This window comes from Trachemys scripta, chromosome 2 (assembly GCF_013100865.1).
Source record: "Trachemys scripta elegans isolate TJP31775 chromosome 2, CAS_Tse_1.0, whole genome shotgun sequence".
NCBI classification, from domain to species: domain Eukaryota; kingdom Metazoa; phylum Chordata; order Testudines; family Emydidae; genus Trachemys; species Trachemys scripta.
Genome location: NC_048299.1, coordinates 251079751 through 251098281, shown reverse-complemented (window position 1 = coordinate 251098281; position 18531 = coordinate 251079751). Strand labels below are relative to the sequence as shown.

The window sequence follows — 18531 nt, the reverse complement described above, 5'->3', positions numbered from 1 at the left end:
TCATTGGTATCTTAATAGAAAAATGTTTTTTCTTTGCAATGTATAAAGAAATGAAAAGTAAAGTCAGTAAAATAGGCAAGGAGAAGGGAAAATGGAAGAGAAGTGGAGAGCATGTTTTGAAATATTAAATAGAATTCTAAGCCAGATCACCAGATCTGAGTCAACTCCAGTTTTGGGGAAGTTCACAACCAAATTTCAGAACATCATCAAATAAAGCTATAATCTCTAAGCACAGGTAATGTGTATATACACAGTTATAATCTGTGTATGAACATATTGTTAATTACTTTCAAATTTGTTTTTATACTTCTATTATTTATAGGCTTAGTGATAGGAAATTGACTTTTGACTGTTGTAAATCATTGTCTTAGTGTCCATGATCTCCCCTCTGAAACTGGATGGTCAACACAAATTGTTGTTAAAGTGATTATTCTTTTTGTGTTAGGGGAACTATTGTGATCAGCCCCCTCATTTAGATGTTTGTAGGTATCTTAATAGATACATAATGGTAGATGCAACGGCACACCCCTCCTGGTTCAACAGCTCTTCCATCTCTGTCTCACATCCTATACAACTTTCAGTTTAGCACTGAACCATTTTATTATATAACATTCATATGTCATTTCTTAGGTGTCATTTTGATCATCAGTTTGGGGGGGGAAACAGACACAGGAGTTAAGGCCAAAATTTTGCATCGGAGTTACCTAAATTGGGCACATAAATCCACCTGTGAGCACCTAAAGAAAAGTGGCCTGATTTTCAGATCGGTAGAGCCTACAGTTCTTTTAAAAATCAGGCCATTTTGTTAGGTACCTAACTTTATGCACCCAAACTAGAGAATTTTGTCTAGAGCCCCAATCCTGCAAATGTTTTACTTTAAGAGTAGTCCTGATTGACTTAAGTGGGATTTCTCATATGAATAAATGTAAACATGTGAATGAATGTTTGCAGAGGCCTATATGACTTGCCTTGAGAGGCATTGTATTTTAATGGATTAGACCTAGAACTGGTCACTGGAGACTTGGATTCCAGACCTGGTTCTGACTTGCTATGTAACACCAGGCATGTTACTTGAATTCTGAATTTATTTAAACACTTGTAAATTGGGGATACTGATTTGACAAGTGCTGTATGAAGTGGCAGTATTAAGGCTTGTTAGTAGCAATCAGGGATAGAATTCCAGACATCCTGGTTCTTAATGCTTAATCTTCTAGACCATATGGCTTTGGGGGCAGCATTGTTTCCTCCTCCAGCTTTTAAGCATTCACAAGTGTGGAATTTTTTAAAGCAAAAGTGGATTTTTTTAATTTAAAAAATAACCCCCTCAGACAGTGACAAATAAGTTACAAAAACGAACATTGAGAAGTGTTATAAGATCACCTCAAACTCAAACACACAAATTGAAAAAGGAAAAAAAACTTTGCATTACAAATGTTTTGCCTGGCTCTACTTACATGGTGCTGAGTGCCCTCACTGAGTGTGATCAGCATCTTGCAGGATCAGGTTGAGCCCTCAGCACCTAGTGCATGATGATATCCATAATACAGGATGTTTAATTCTGATTGAACCTGCAACAGACGGCAGTATTGATTGCAATGAAGTTACTTCTGATTTTACACCACCACAAGGGAAAGGAGAATCAGGCTCAACATTTCTTAGATTATCTTGCTTCTCAGTTAAACACCTACCTTGACTGTGATTTTTCTGAGAAGTTTTGTAGCACTTTACAGCTGACAGACTCTCTCCCCCTTCTTTCTGCTTCTTCCATGATCCTCTTTGTGTGAGGTCCTTATTTTTAATCTTATTTTGTAAAATGAGTCAGTTGGCTTCTATTCAGGGCAGAGTAAGTGGCTGCTTCTGCAAAGAAAATTAATATTCTTGTTTGGAAGGGTGAAAGTAAATTAATAACTGGAAGGGGAGGCAAGTCTGCAATTAGTATCACCACTGCCCTCTACTGTGCATGGTGCAAAACACATGGTGAATAAAGTTTCCCTTAAGCTCTCCCTACCAAGACTCTTATTGTCAGTGAACTTTGTACTGCTTTGGTTTCCTTATCTTGCTGTTAGCTCAACAAGGGAAGATCCACTGCGATATCTTTTGTTTGCTGGTTTTTGTTTTTGCTACTTGTAAACTATATTATTTCTGTAGGACTCAGTATTCCCTAAACAGACATCCTCTGAAGATTTTTTCAGTGTCAGCCAGAAGGAAAGTTTCAGTGATAGATTTTTATAGGTCTTGCTTCCAGTTTCATGTAGATGGTTCTTTCTATATAGGTTTCCATGGGCCAAAAGGAAAGTGGATGCCTACTTTGAGAGGAGCAGGGAATGGCAAAAGTCTGTCTTCAATTTACTTCTTCCCTTTTCCCCTTAGATAAAAATAATCAATATTTTATTTTTTTACTGGATGTGGCTCAAAGTAAAAATAATCCCATACCCAGTCTGTAGGGCTGTCATGCAGAAATTTGGAACAGCTGGAATATTTGTTTCTCCTGATAATTCTTTGTTTTTCTATATCACTTTAACCAGATTAGCTGGTAAACTGTGCTATATAAACACCTTAGTTAGCATGAGAGATAGTAGCTCAAAGTATTAACAGATATATGATTAAATCTGTCAGTGTTTCTGTTCACTATACCTTTATTATACCTTTATACATATTATACTTTTCATATGTAAAATGTAGTCATTTGTCCAAGGCATGCAATGAGTCACTAAGGGTATATCTACACAGCAAAGAAAAATCCGCAGCTGGCCCATGCCAGCTGACTAGGGTTCTCGGGGCCCAAGCTGTGGGGCTGTTTCATTGTTGTGTAGACTTCCACCTTTTTTGTGGCTGGGGGAGGAGTAAGGGGGGGAGGTCTTGGTGTAATGTTTTAGTTATTTAAAACAGCAAAAAAATCCATCATGCAGTTTCATATTGACACTCAAATGGATTATCAGCAGGGCTGGAACTTTTAGATCCACCGCACAGGTCTCTGCCACTTCAGTTAATGGAGTACCTGATAGCAGTAGTTGGTTGTCATCATCTGTGTGAACCATCACAGGAGAGGGATCAAACACATACTTTGTCAGAGGGTTTTACAGATATTTTGTGTCAGCATCAGAATGGTGAGACTTGGAAATCTTGGGATCCATTCCAGGCTCTGAAGGCAGGCACAGACTGTTCTGTCCATTTCCCCCAATCCCTTTTGATCTGTTCCTATTCCAGCTACATTCTCCTTGCCTACCCAGTCTCCACTCCTCAGGTTTCTCATCCCAGTTCCCTTTCCCAGCCAGTCCCTATTCCCCCTTGCCAGCTCCTCATCTGATCAGTCTCTCTGCCATGTACACACTGGATCTTAGAGTCCTTCCCTGAGCTCCTCATCCAATCTCATTCTCACCCTCTCTGCCTCCTTGCCCCAGTCCCAGTTCACCCTCTGTATCCCACCTCCTTCTTGGATCTGTCTCCCTGTCCTCTCATAGGTTCCTAGTCCCAATTTCCTTGTCTCCCCAGTCAGTCCTTTTTTCTCAGATAGTCATCTGATTTCAGTGTCTCCCTTCCCAGCCAGCTGGCTCCCAGTCCCTCCACTCATTTCAATCACTGGTTCCCAGTCTCCTTCCCTAACAAGTTCCAGCCTCTCCTCCTCTGTTAGCTCCCAGTTCCAGTCACCTTGTCCAACCCATCCCAAGCTTCCCCCACTCTGATTCCCAGGTCCAGTCTCCTTACCGAACCGGCCTCAGTCTCCACCTTCCCGAGCTCCCAGACAGAGATTTTTCATTCAGTTGCAGTCATTTCTGGATTGATCCACCCATGCTGGTACTGCAGTGAACAGCTTTTGTCTGTATTTATCCTGGTTGCTCAACAAGGTTTTTGAACAGCCCTGTTGGCAGCCACATCAAAACATCCTTTGAAAAGGGTGCTCATGAAATTGGTCATCCTCATGTCAGTGGGAATTCTTATCTTTCAATCTTCATGTGTTTGTGATACTCCTTTTGGTGGAACTTGCCTCCACTGCATTGCACTGGCAGTGTGTTAATCCAATTTAGCACCCAGTATTTATCTTTGTATGTGTTTGTACAGCCAGGGCCAGAGCCAGCTCCAGCACCAGCTAAGGAACCAGGTGCTTGTGGGGGCCAATACAAAGGGGCGGCACTCCATCCGCTATTGGGGCGGCCCATCCGGGTCTTCGGCGGGAATTCGGGGGCGGGTCCCTCATTCCCTCTCTTCCTCTTTGAGCTGCCACCCAAGTGCCGCTGAAGAGGAAGAGAGGGAGTGAAGGACCCGCCACCAAAGAGTGGAGCGGTGCGAGTGAGCTGCCACCGAAGTGCCACTGACCAGCCTTTTTTCCCCACCGCCTGGGGTGGCAGAAAACCTAAAGCCAGCCCAGTGTACAGCACCCAGTACAGCAGAACTCTTATACTGATGGGTCCTCCAGTCACTGATGCAATCGGAATATGAAATAATTGTAAAGTTTGCCTAGTTCCTTTCCTCTGCCTCTTTTTGGTAGCCATCTTGCATTCTCTCTACAAGCCTGATTTTGTGTATTGAGCACTCTGGTGATGATAGCACCTAGACTAGGGCACTGCTGTAAGTTTCATAACATAGTAAAGCATTGCGAGTGCTGGCCAGCGCTCAAATGACTCACTGTGGAATTACCAGCTCCTGACACCCAGCTATATCCCTAAATCTACACCGTGACATGGAAAGTTGCCACTAATTCCTGCAACTTCTTAACCCTGCTGAGAGTACCAGGAAATGAATTGCCTTGGGAGAGCAATAAGATTTACACATCAGCTTCCCTTTTTAATTAGTGTGTGTATATATATATAAATAAATAAATTAAATAAAATCTGTGGTCAATTTGACTATTTGGCTTGCTTGACTGTTCTCCATTATCTTTGGCCTTTTTTTAAGTGAATGTTTATAATATCTAGAGGATGCAAACTGTAAATCAAATGTAGATGTCTAAGCATCCAAGTTTTTAGACATGATAGTGCCAAATTTTAGGCATTACCATGCCAATCCTGCCTCTTCAAAAATGTTGTCTTGGCACATTTCTCTCAATTTTTGATCTCTCTAGTTATTCTGTGGCCAAAAGGGCTAATATGATTTTTGGATGCATAAACAGCATAAATCTTGAGTTAGAAGTACAGAGGCTATTTTACCTCTGTATTTGGTACAGGTGCAACCGCTGCTGGAATATTGTGTCCAGTTCTGGTCTCCACAATTAAAGAAGGAGGTTGATAAATTGGAGAGGGTTCAAAAGAGCCATGAGAATGATTAAAGGATTAGGAAACATGCCTTATAGTGAGCTACTCAAGGAGCCCAGTCCATTTAGATTAACAAAGGGAGGGCTAAGGGGTGACTTGATTATAGTCTATAAGTACCCACATGGGGAATAACTGTTCAACAACGGGCTCTTCAATCTAGCAGAGAAAGGCATAATGGCTGCAAATTGAAGCTAGACAAATTCAGACTGAAATAAGGTGTAAATTTTTAACAGTGAGAGTATTTAACCATTGGAACAACTTAGCAAGGTGATGCTGGATTATCCATTACTGGAAATTTTAAAATCAAGATTGGATGATTTTCTAAAAGATCTGCTAGAATTATTTTGTGGAAGTTCTATGGCTGTGATATACAGGAAATCTGACTAGATGATCACAGTGATCCCTTCTGGCTGTGGAATCTGTGAATCTCCAACTTCTCCGCTTTCCCACTGTTGTTGATTGAGTGTAGTATCGACTACAATCAGCTAAGGACATGATTTGAATGGAATAACCACTTCCTGCTCATCATACAAAGGAAATACTGCCCCAAGTGTCCAATTTAGAACTGCAGCAAAATGGCAGAATGACAGGAGTGATTTACATATGTAAAAGCACTGAACCCTCAAAAGCAGAATTAAGACAGAGGGAAAGCCCAGGAGGAATATATTTAGAAAGTTCTGCCTCATGCCTCAGCCACTATTGTTTTAACTTAATAGTCAGAGCTGCCGATATGTGAAACCTCTGAATATGTAAATATGTGGATGGGATTGGGAAGACTAGGGATGCACCTTCATGCCCTATTGATACAGCAATATATTGAAATAGAATTTTAAATTCTATATTTCAAAGAAACAGCCAGGGCAATTTAAATATTTTCCATATATATTATATAAAAGAAAAAAACAACAGCCGCAGCAACAACAAAAAACAGTTGGCATGTATGGGCACCCCAACATTATAATAATCTGAGAACCAAATCATGCATACTAGAAATTAAATTGTAATTACAGTCCTTGGCTTTATGCTTTAGTATTGTAAATATTTACTGCCCTCTTGTGGAGAAAAGCTGTATTATCAATCTAGAGAAGCCAGAAATGGAGAAATCCTATCAGATCGCATCTATCTTTCTGTGTGGGCAGAACATAGTTATTCGTCCGACAGAGGATGGATCAGATATTAAACTGATACTACATGTCATAACAGCCACGGAATTAATCAGATTATAATAGCTCCATGAGAGCAGGTTCTTGATAAGCATATTTTATACATTAATGTTATCTCAGGCTCTGAGGACATGGCTGGTGAGGACACTCTCAGTACTTTGTTTTTTGGAATGTTGTGGATACCTCTGTGTTTCAAACAGCTCTCCCTTCAAAATATGCATTAGGAAGATCACCTCTCCTCTGAAAAGGATTGGATGCATCTCCCTTCGTTCTGAGTCTAGTGACATGTATCCTAAACTAGGCAGATGAGTCCATTCAGAAGGATGTGCAGCGTTTCCAAAGCCTAATGGCTCAGGCAGTGAAACCCCCGAGCAGGGAACTAAGCACGATACATCTTTCATGGGAGCATGCAGCAGTAACTACAGGACTAGACACGGTCAGATGGTCAACAATAAAATCCTGATGCATAAATGAAAATGCCAGATTAGGTCTGAAGCTTTGTGGGGCCATTATTCACTAGTATAGGGTCAGCAGCTGCATATTTGTGAACAGGTTTGTGAATATTAGTACCACGAATGATTTGTCCAGAAATACATGTGGACGTGCATTATTCACTGTTTACTACTGATCTGCTGATTGGTTTGTCATCCAGGAAGGGGGCAGAAGCAGTACACTGAAACCTGAGTGACCAGCCACACACTATGAATAACCAATACTGTATAATTAGTGAACAGTTCATAAAGAACACTAAAAATTACTAGCTCAAACAGCTTTGGCTAGTATTTCTAAACAACAAATACATTAATAGAAAAGAAGGATTGATTCATGTATAATTTGGCACTAAACAAAAAAAAAGCAAAATTTTAGGGCTGTCAAACAATCAAAATTAATCGTGATTAATCGCACTGTTAAAAATAATAGAATACCATTTATTTAAATATTTTGGATGTTTTCTACCTTTTCAAATATATTGATTTCAATTACAACACAGAATACAAGATGTACAGTGCTCACTTTATATTTATTTTTTGATTACAAATATTTCCATTGTAAAAAAACAAAAGAAATAGTATATTTTAATTCACCTAGTACAAGTACTGCAATGCAATCTCTTTATAATGAAAGTTGAACTTACAAATGTAAAATTATGTACAGTAACTGCATTAAAAAATAAAACAAATGTAAAACTTTAGAACCTATAAGTCCACTCAGTTCTACTTCAGCCAATCGCTCAGACAAACAAGTTTGGTTACAATTTGCCAGGGATAATACTGCCCACGTCTTGTTTACAATGTCACCTGAAAGTGAGAACAGGCATTCACATGGCACTGTTGTAACCGGCATCGCAAAATATTTATGTACCAGATGCGCTGAAGATTCATATGTCCTTTCATGCTTCAACCACCATTTCAGAATATATGTGTCCATGCTGATGGCGGGTTCTAATCAATAATGATCCAAAGCAGAGCGGACCGACGCATGTTCATTTTCATCATCTGAGTCAGATGCCATCAGCAGAAGGTTGATTTCTTTTTTGGTGGTTCGGGTTCTGTAGTTTCCGCATTGGAGTGTTGCTCTTTTAAGACATCTGAAAGCATTCTTCACACCTCGTCCCTCTCAGATTTTGGAAGGCACTTCAGATTCTTAAATCTTGAGTGGAGTGCTGTATCTATCCTTAGAAATCTCACACTGGTACCTTCTTTGCATTTTGTCAAATCTGCTGTGAAAGTGTTCTTAAAACGAACGTGTGCTGGGTCATCATCCAAGACTGCTATAACATGAAATATATGGCAGAATGCATGTAAAATAGAACAGGAGACATACAATTCTCCCCCAAGGAGTTCAGACACAAATTTAATTAACACATTATTTTTTTTAATGAGCATCATCAGCATGGAAGCATGTCCTCTGGAATGGTGGCTGAAGCATGAAGAGGCATATGAATGTTTAGCATATCTGGCACGTAAATACCTTGCAATGCCACCTACAAAAGTGCCATGCGAATGCCTGTTCTCACTTTCAGGTGACATTGTAGCTAAGAAACAGTCAGCAATATCTCCTGTAAATGTAAACAAACTTGTTTGTCTTAGCAATTGGCTGAATAAGAAGTAGGACTGAGTGGACTTGTAGGTTCTAAAGTTTTACATTGTTTTGGTTTGGTTTTTTTGAGGTGCAATTATGCAACAAAAAATCTACGTTTGTAAGTTACACTTTCACTATCAAGAGATTGCACTACAGTACTTGTATGAGGTGAATTGAAAAATACTATTTTTTATCATTTTTACAGTGCAAATATTTGTAATAAAAATATAAAGCAAGCACTGTACACTTTGTATTGTGTCATAATAGAAATCAATATCTGAAAATGTAGAAAAACACAAAAATATTTAATACATTTCAATTGGTATTTTATTGTTTAACAGTGCGATTAATTTTTTAAATCACAGTTAATGTTTAATTGCAGTTAATGGGGGGGAGGGAGAGCTCAGTGGTTTGAGCATTGGCCTGCTAAACCCGGGGTTGTGAGTTCAATCCTTAAGGGGGCCACTTAGGGATCTGGGGCAAAATCAGTACTTAGTCCTGCTAGTGAAGGTAGCAGGCTGGACTTGACTTGGTGACCTTTCAAGGTCCTTTCCAGTTCTATGAGATAGGTATATCTCCATATATTATTTTTTTATTATTATTTTATTATAATTAATCAGGTGAGTTAACTGATTAATTGACAGCCCTACTAAATTCATAACTAATATTAATCATAACAAAGTTTGACCAGCTGTACAAAAGGCCACTGACTTGCTTCTCAGGTAATACTTTTTCAAAATTACCTGTGCAAAAAATGGCATTTATGTAGAGTGATGCAAACTATACAGAACAATATTTTTCATATAGGTATGTTTTGTAAAACCTGCTTTGCCGTGAACAACAATACAGAGAATCTAGCTCAGTTTCAAAGTTTCCTAGGCTCTATGCACCAGTCTCTATAAACAACCAAAAGAATTTCCAAAAGTTCCAACAACGCTTTGTTAGAAAGTCCCTGTAACAAGTTTTGAAAACTCAATGCTTCATAGGTGAGGATAAATCAGGATTAAGTGGCTACTGGGGAAACTGTTACAATACCAATTGCAATCTTACAATACCAATCCATTTTTGAAAAGTATTTAATTACCATGCAAAGAAAAATATCTTAAATGTGTGTACACACACACATACACACTCTCTCTGATCAGTCTGGGTGATCCTGTCTTTGCTTTCTTCAGTTTAATTTGTTGTTCACTCTAATCCCATTGGTGTAATGCATCACAGACGTTCAAGGAGAATTTGACCACAGTAATAAAATAATTATTGAAGATTAGTCTTGATAAGGAGGCAGCTATCTTGGAAAGTAGAAACAATGGCTATGGCTGTATGCCAAATGACAGGCACAGGCATTATTACTAGAAATAGTGAATTGCCACTTAAAGAGCAGAACTGGCCATAGATCCCAGGCTGCTGTGCCAAACTACTTGCGTGCTTGAATTCTCTCTGAGAAAGATGGTTTTGTAAACAGTGTGGATTAGATTTAATATCTGAGCTATTGTCACGTTCAGTCTCATGCAGTGACACCATAAACTAAGATGGATAGTGGTGCCTTGGAGCCAAGTTGGGAGAAAAGACTTGGGGCCACATTGCAGCATTTAGACACTAGCTGGATTAGAGAGTGGTATGGGGCCATGCTACCACATAGGGAATGTTGAGGGGGATTGTACCAGGCTCCCCACCCTGAGAAGGATGCAGTCGTCCCTTTAGGGAAGCGGAACCATTCTTTAGAGAGGTGCAGCTTGTTCCCGCCACTCTGAAGTGCGGGGCTGAGTAGGGGTTGTGTGGCGGGGTTACAACTCACCGGCGCGACGCCTCCTGCTGGCTGTCTTGAGAATTAGCTCTTTCCAGCCCAGAGCACCCTCTGCAAGCCAGTGTCTCACCTGTTGCTGGCCCTGTGTCCCTCCCAGACCCCAGTGCCCTTTGCCCAGGGGTTCTGCCCACCACAGTACCCCCTTGCTCTGGGTCTCCCCTCCCTGAGGAACCCCCAATCCTCTAAACCCACCTTGCCTCAATGACTATTGTCAGTCATCATCTAGCCTCCACCCCCTGGGGCAGTCTGTAAACCACTCATCATCAGCAAGGGGGTTAAGACCTGCTGCCTTTGCCTATCTCTGGACTGCCCTTCTGCAGCCCCCGTACCTATTTGTAGGCCTTTAACTAGGCCTGCAGCCTGGGGTTTTGCTAGGCTGGAGCTCCCCAGCTCCCTCTGCCCTTCCCCAGCACTGCTCCACCTCAGGTACCCTGCTCAGCTCCTGAGCAGCCAGGTCCTTCTCTCTCAAAAAGCTAGAGAGAGAATGTCTGTTTCAGTCTATGGCCCTCAGCCCTCTTATAGGGTCAGCTGTGGCCGGATTGGGGCGTGGCCCCACCTGTTGCTGCTTCCCCCAATCAGCCTAGCTTTTCTCCACCACAGCCCTCTCCAGGGCTGCTTTAACCCCCTCAGGGAAGGAGTGGGGTGACCACCCCACTACAGGTTAGGACAACAATGCTCCTCCTCCTCTTCACCCCACTTTGGGTGTGTGTGGGGGCGGACTAAAGGTCCATGTGGTTTCAGGAGTTCAGAGACTCCTCTTGCCCTCTCTCCTATGTAGCCTCATGAGGGTCTGCCACAATCCAGCCTTTAGCCATTTCTCTCTGTGTAGTGTGCTGGGCAATCTGTATGTAATGGATCCTGGGTAAAATCTAACACTCACTTCAGCAGGCCTCAGGCCCTGGAGCCAGTTTTATTCCACTCTGATGGGAGGGGCTTGGATTCAAGGGGGCTCCAGCAGCCCAGGTCCTTGCTCAGCAGATGAACACACAATAGACAGGAGCAGGACATGGGTGGGGCTGTGTGAGGATTGGTGGCAGAGTTTATTCACTGCTGTTTCACATCCTCCCTCTGCACCAGGGTTACCTCACCCACACAGCTGAAGAAACAGCTGCAGTGCAGTGGCAGGGCCTCTCCCTGGCTATGCTGGGGAAAATGCCTTTTCCTCTTTCCTCCTACATGTCTCCCTGGTGCCCGCAAGCTAACTGGTTGGCTGAGATTTGACATTTTGTGTTTGTGTGCAGACCTAATTCCTCTACCATACATACAAAACCATAACACCCTGCAATAGAACACTCTGTAGCAAAATGTAAGGAAGTTCCTTCTCTTCTTCTTAGCATACATTTGCTGACAAAGTAAACACCCTCAGATAAGTCTGAATTTAATGAAATTTTGCATGCACGGAGGCATTGGCACCACACTTTCTTTGAACTCTGTAGCCTTCACATGCAGTACTTTTTTCACTAGTCTCCAAGAGTCTGTTACATTCTGGGGATAAAGCGGGTTAGCCAATAGAATGCCTTTTAAATTACCAAGTGCTCTCCATCTGAAATTGTAAATGGACTTTGGGGCTATGCATGTGCAGACAGCACACAGAACTAACTGATGTTTTCCCAAGAGAATGTCTGTCCATTGCACTACACAGAACTAACTGATGTTTTCCCAAGAGAATGTCTGTCCATTGCACTAGGTCAAAAAGGTAGTGCGTGATGTGAGGAGGGGCATTCTGGAGCTGTAACTCTCTTTCCTTGACTCAACCCCCTCCTTTCCAACCTACAGGAGTTACTTCAGCTCTAGGGCTGTTTCCAAAAGGAAAACAGTGAAATTGTCATTGTTTTGTCAAGATCACTGTATTTTTAATAGATTAGCTGAATCCCATCAAAATACTTGAAATGGTCTTTGTCACTGCTCTGTACAATGATATAGAATCACTGAAGTCTGCTATATTTCAGTGCTTCTTCACCATGGGGTATCATATTCACAGAGCACGCTAGCAATGTGATTTGTAAGGGGAAACTGCGGTAGAATGCTGAAACAAGTGGATACAGAGTAGTCTTTTCTCTGTCATTTTAGCAGTGAGTTTCAGAGTTCACAGTGAAAAAGTTTTACTGAATTAACACTCCATGCAGCATTCCGTTTACTTCTTTGGAGGGGAAGATAAAGAAAACAAGATGTGATGGTGAGCACATATTATATTGAGTGGTGTATGCACTTGTCCCAGTAAAGTGATAAAAGAGTCAGGTACTGATCAGCTTCAGTGGAAAAACTCCACGAATGCACACCCTGCTCTTCTGACTAGCAGCTTTATCACCCCTTTCAAAATTGCTTCTCTCTATTTGCCAGTTAATAAATGAACTGCTCCAAGATTCAGGCTTAAAAATTATTTTGAACATGTAAAGTATGAGGAAAAAATACAATATGCAACTGTTTAAACATAACTATTTTGATCCCTGGATCAAAGCAATATAATTGCATGAGAAAATTTTGATATGATATAGAAATTTTTATAATTGAAACCATCTTTGTTTTAATGCAATTTAGTATCAACTTTTTCATTTTTCTGACTTCATTAGATGTGCCTGGTCATTAGATACAGTGTTACTAATTTGTTTTAATTTAAAGGCTGCTCCAGTTAATGATTGGTTGGACTAAGGTTTTACTGTGTAAGATTAACTAGATTTAAGGATGGCAAAATGCCATCGTAGCATTAATGCCAGACTTTAATGAGAAGCAGAAGTAAACTCCTAGGACTCTGATAATTTTAATGTGGGACCACAGTTGTGCTCTCATTATCTTAATGCCCTGTTATATTTTGAACATAAAAATAAGTATTTTTCTCCCCATCAACTCCTAGTGATGATTACACTGAATGGTATAATGCTCAAGAATAGATATAGTCTTAAAATCATATATATATATTAGATATATAACCCTAAATGCTGTTTCCTTTTGAACCATATCCTTTATCTAAATTCTTATAATCAAATGGAGAAAATGTTTCATACCTTCTCATTGTGTCTGCCTTTATTTTACAAACCACATGAAAGCAAGACAAGATCATACTGACAAACTTCTCTTACTCTCTCTCTCTCTCTCCTTATATTTTACTATTTTTTTATATTATAGGACACACTGATTTTTTTCCACTCTCATCCTCTTAAGTGAATTTAGTACTCCTGAAAGGTGCTGGGTTCGCAGATCTATAGACTGAAATCCTCTGTTTTTTCACTGATCATATATAGCAGTATAAATTTATCCTATACTCCTCACACAGCCTATCTCAATAGGACCTGGAGGCTTCCATGTAAAGCCCTATTCCTTCGTACCTAAAAGCGCATTAAACACATGTATAAGGCCCTGATTGAAGAAAGCATCCTTATTCAGGACTGCACTTAAGCACCTGCTTAAGAGTTGGGTTATTCATGAACCACACTGAACAATTGCCATTCTGGTGACTAACATACTAACACAGTAGCTGTGGGTATGTCTACACTGCAAAAACAAAGTCACAGCAGTGATTCTCAGAGCCCGGGTCAACTGACTTGGGCTTACAGAGGGTCCTGTGGCACCTTTAAGACTAACAGAAGTATTGGAGCATAAGCTTTCGTGGGTGAATGCCCACTTCATCAGGCGCAAGTAATGGAAATTTCCAGAGGCAGGTATAAATCATACTGTGATAAATCAGTATGATTTATACCTGCCTCTGGAAATTTCCATTACTTGCGCCTGATGAAGTGGGCATTCACCCACGAAAGCTTATGCTCCAATACTTCTGTTAGTCTTAAAGGTGCCACAGGACCCTCTGTTGCTTTTTACAGATTCAGACTAACATGGCTACCCCTCTGATATTTGACTTGGGCTTGTAGGGTTTGTACCAGAGGGCTAAAAGTAGCCATGCAGACATTCCAGAGAGGGGTGTGGCTCTCAGAGCCTGGGCTCCAGCCCAAGCAGGAACATCTATACCAGGGGTAGGCAACCTATGGCACGCATGCCGAAGGCAGCACGCAAGCTGATTTTCAGTGGCACTCACACTGCCCGGGATCTGGCCACCGGTCCGGGGGGCTCTGCATTTTAATTTAATTTTAAATGAAGCTTCTTAAACATTTTAGAAACCTTATTTACTTTACATACAACAATAGTTTAGTTATATATTGTAGTCTTATAGAAAGAGACCTTCTAAAAATGTTAAAATGTATGACTGGCACGCAAAACCTTAAATTAGAGTGAAAAATGAAGACTCGGCACACCACTTCTGAAAGGTTGCCGACCCCTGGTCTATACTGACATTTTTAGCCCCAAGTTAGTTGACCTTGGCTCTGAAATATGCTGCCACAGGGCTTTCTTTCTTTTCTTCAGTGTAGATGTACCCTGTGTTAGCATTGCCACACAGTACATATTTTCCCAGCAGCTTCTGGAATAATTTTTGCATTCTCTCAAAAACACAACATAACCCTTTACCTAACGATTGTTTGTTCTGTTTTTGTGCTTCTTTTTTTCCAACTAGGAAGGAGGACAGCAAAAACAAAGGACAAGAGAAAGAAGAAAAAGAATTTAATGGAAAGGGCTCAGAAGCAGCACCACATCTTCCTAGCTACAGATAGAGCTAGCCAGTAAAGACTTTTTTGTTTGTTATATATATATATTTTTTTTTGCAAAGTGCACAAAAGCTGCTATATGCTCCTGCATATGGATGCACTGCAATTCAGCTGCTTTGACAGTATTGGCTGCAAATAACTTGTGAAAAATGTCCACAAGTTTGTTTGTGTTATTTATACTTTTTATTTTTTGAACCTGAAGACTCCAAGGGCCGGAGCGCACTGAGTTGAATCAGTGGAAGTGGTGCCGAAGTGTGTCAAAGACTTTGCATTCAGTGCCTGGGAAATGGAAATGGCCAATGTGTTGACATAAAAGTGCAACAGGAAAGAAGGCTGCAAATCACTATTAAATAATGGACTTGTGCATATTTATATAAAAGAGGAGGTCTGAGTGGTGTAGGTACTCTTGCATTTATGGCCTTTGTTTCTCATATTTGTACATTTCAAGAGTAAATGTATATGAATATCTGCTTAGTGTTAATGTGCATTATTCTCTGCACCATTCTCTGCACCCACTGTATTGAAACAGTTGTATAATAAAACTCTGCTTTAAGAAGATATACCACAGGAGTTATTGCTTAGTGTTCTAGGAGCACAATAGTCCTCAAGTGTACATATTATGCTGTCTGTGTATAAATAAACTTATTTACTGTACATTTGTGCTTCATTCTTATGTGTAACAAGTTATGTATGTTTAAAGTTATGTCACTTTGGTTCCAGTAATTCCTAAACATAGTCCAGTAAACACTTTTTACTATGTTTTGAATGTTTTTACAGTTTATCATTAATTTTAAGGAAGCCGGATTTGTTTCTCATTTGTTAAGGCACTTTCACATAGCTAAATTAGCTTGTATTGGCCTCAAACACAGTGTCAGGTTTGGAATATACATGCCTAATTCTTTCAATAAAACTCAAATCTCTTCAGTTACAATGTAACCTTACCTTGGGCCTGAGCTGAAATGTTGATGTTGCTTCTTACAGAAGGAAATCTGACATCTAAGGCCTCGTCTCCACTGGGGGAGGAGGGGGATTGATCTAAGTTACGCAACTTCAGCTACATGAATAATGTTGCTGAAGTCAATGTACTTAGATCGACTTACCTCACCGCGGTGAGTCGACTGCTGCCGCTCCCCCATCGACTCTGCCTGTGCCTCTCGCCAAGCTGGAGCACAGGAGTCGACGGGAGAGCGCTCAGGGATCGATTTATCGTGACTAGACTAGACACGATAAATTGATCCCCGCTGGATCAATCGCTGCCCACCGATCCGGCTGGTAGTGAAGACATACTCTAAGAGTTAAGATGAATTATGGTGGTGACGGATGTTCAGGGAAACAAGATTCTGAATGGGGAATTATATGAACAACTCTCATTATCCATCACAGGAGTTGTATGCATAGCTCCCTTCATATTGTGAACAGTACTTTATCCCCATCCGTCCTAACAATGATTACTTCAAAATCCTAGCCTTACTGTTTAGCGAAAGAGGCTTTTACCATGGGGATTAGAAAAGAAATTGCCACCAAACATTATAAATTAGATAATTTGTAGGTGAAGGGGATTCATTTCCTGGTACTGGCACTCAGTTCAGGAATTTGTAGCAAGTTTCAACCTTGCAGTGCATCTGGATCTGTTTATTTATTGCATTTCCCCATTTAGGGAAGGAGAAATCACAAAGGGTATATTTCAGTAGTCTTGCATTATCGGGCCAGCATTCCAGGTGAAGGCTTTTGAAGGTCTGCCTTGGAAAAGTCTGCACTAAAATTGCTGCCTGCCTTCACTTGTGGATGTTACTCTGGCTCTAGAACTAAGATTGTATGTGCATCATGACCTTAAAAACTAGAGAAACTATAAAGCAAAGAAAAAAGGCTTTGGCACCTATCTCTTTAGAAAATAAAACTTAGTATTAGTTTTAGGTTTACTGATTCTACTCTTCACAAATAAACTATGAAAGAAAAGTATAAACAAACACAGATATTGTATCCATGCTTAGCTATCTAGGAGTATTTTTACTACAAGAAATATACAGTATTAAGCCATATATGAATGTTGTATGAAACTTCTTATGGATTTTCACTTAATCCTGAAGTTCTCAACTCTTTTCATTCTAGAGTATGTTCCTATTTAAATTGAACAAGTTACATATAGTACCTTATTGTTGAGACTAATAAAATTTTTCTATTCCTGGGATGTTGTTTTGGGCATTAAATAGCTGACTTAAAAAATGTAGCTGCCTATTTTGATTGTTGGTTATCAAGTTTGATTATAGATGCAGTGACCACCTGAGCAGAATTCCACTGGGAGATTACAAATATTTTATTAGCCATGTCATGAAATTTATTCTACAAAATACAATAAAACTTTATAGTCAACCTCTGAGTAAAATATGTTGGTCCTTTTTTAATTAAAAGAATGAATTTCCTCTTAATGGAATCCAGAAAAAATATTCAAAGTTATGTGAGTAGAAATGTGTTTGTCAATGGAAGCTGAATAATTAAGAGATTTTTAAACCAAATAATATTTTGTCAGTTATTTATGTAGTATTATAAATTGGCCTGGCACCTTAAAACAGGTTCTGTATGCTAAACATAAGCTAAAGAACGATCTTTCCCAGGGATCTTATACTCAAAATGCACCTGTAGAGTGCAGATAACACATAGAACAATGTATCAGATTCAGGACAGCATTTAAGCATGGGCTTAAGTACATCCCTTTTCAGGACTCATTGGCTTCAACGGGACTTAAGCACACGTTTATCTTTAATCACACAATTAAGTGCTGTCATGAATAGGGATGCTTTCTTGAATTGGGTCTGTCACACTGTCTTCAGTGGCTCATTACTTTCAGAAACAGGGCAGAGATCCCAAACTGGTGGTTCTATAATTAGATTTCACCAAGCCAGTAACAAACGTGAATTCCTGGGTCACTATAACAATCTTACCATGGAGTCACAGCCAGTCCCCTTAGACTCTCCAGTCTATCTTGCCACCCTGACAAACTGGACTTAGTGATAAATGGTCACTTCCACCAAAAATCACAGCACATTCAGGTTGCTTCCAGTCCCAACAGACCAGTCATTTACCCCCAGATCAATTGGTGCCCAATTTGATCTTACACCAAAGACTGCACCTGTAGCCAATCCTGTAACAAACTATTTAAAGGTTCATTAACGAGGACAAAAAAATTAGAGTTATTTACAGGTTAAAGCAAGCTAACATATATACACATGAGTTACCATCTAAATCCTCAGAGTGACAGAGTTATAGTGATTTGTCCATTTAAAGTGTCTTTCAGAGCAAACTCAGGAGGCAGCCCCTGGGGATCTCTGGCTCAGAGTCTCTAGCCTTTCAGAGTTCAAACAGCCAAAAAGATGGAAACTCTTCCTGCAGCTTTGTTTTATTTCTTTCATTCAGCTTCCAAGCCAAAGGACAAGCTTGCTTGCACATAGCATTGTCCGGGTGTGATAATAAGGCCATTAACCAATCCTTTGTATTGCGCTGCTCCTTGATGACCCTTTTGATTTTGATAGTCCTTTTAGATGGGCGGTGGGGACAATTCCTGTGCTTAGGTTCACAAGTTCAGAGCAAACATTTTCACAGTTATAAAGCAAAACTTACATATTTTCTTATTGTATGGAATA

The 18531-nt window shown here is 40.2% G+C and overlaps 1 protein-coding gene across 1 annotated transcript in view; it reads left to right on the top strand.

Moving 5' to 3' along the window:
• RSPO2 (R-spondin 2) overlaps positions 1–14943 on the top strand; it is a 162530-nt gene extending 147587 nt beyond the window's left edge. Inside the window, exon 5 of the mRNA XM_034763487.1 lies at positions 14803–14943. Coding sequence (XP_034619378.1) covers positions 14803–14912 — 110 coding nt within the window. The 3' untranslated portion in view covers positions 14913–14943. The remainder of the gene's footprint in view (positions 1–14802) is intronic.
• The last annotated feature ends 3588 nt before the right edge of the window (positions 14944–18531 follow it).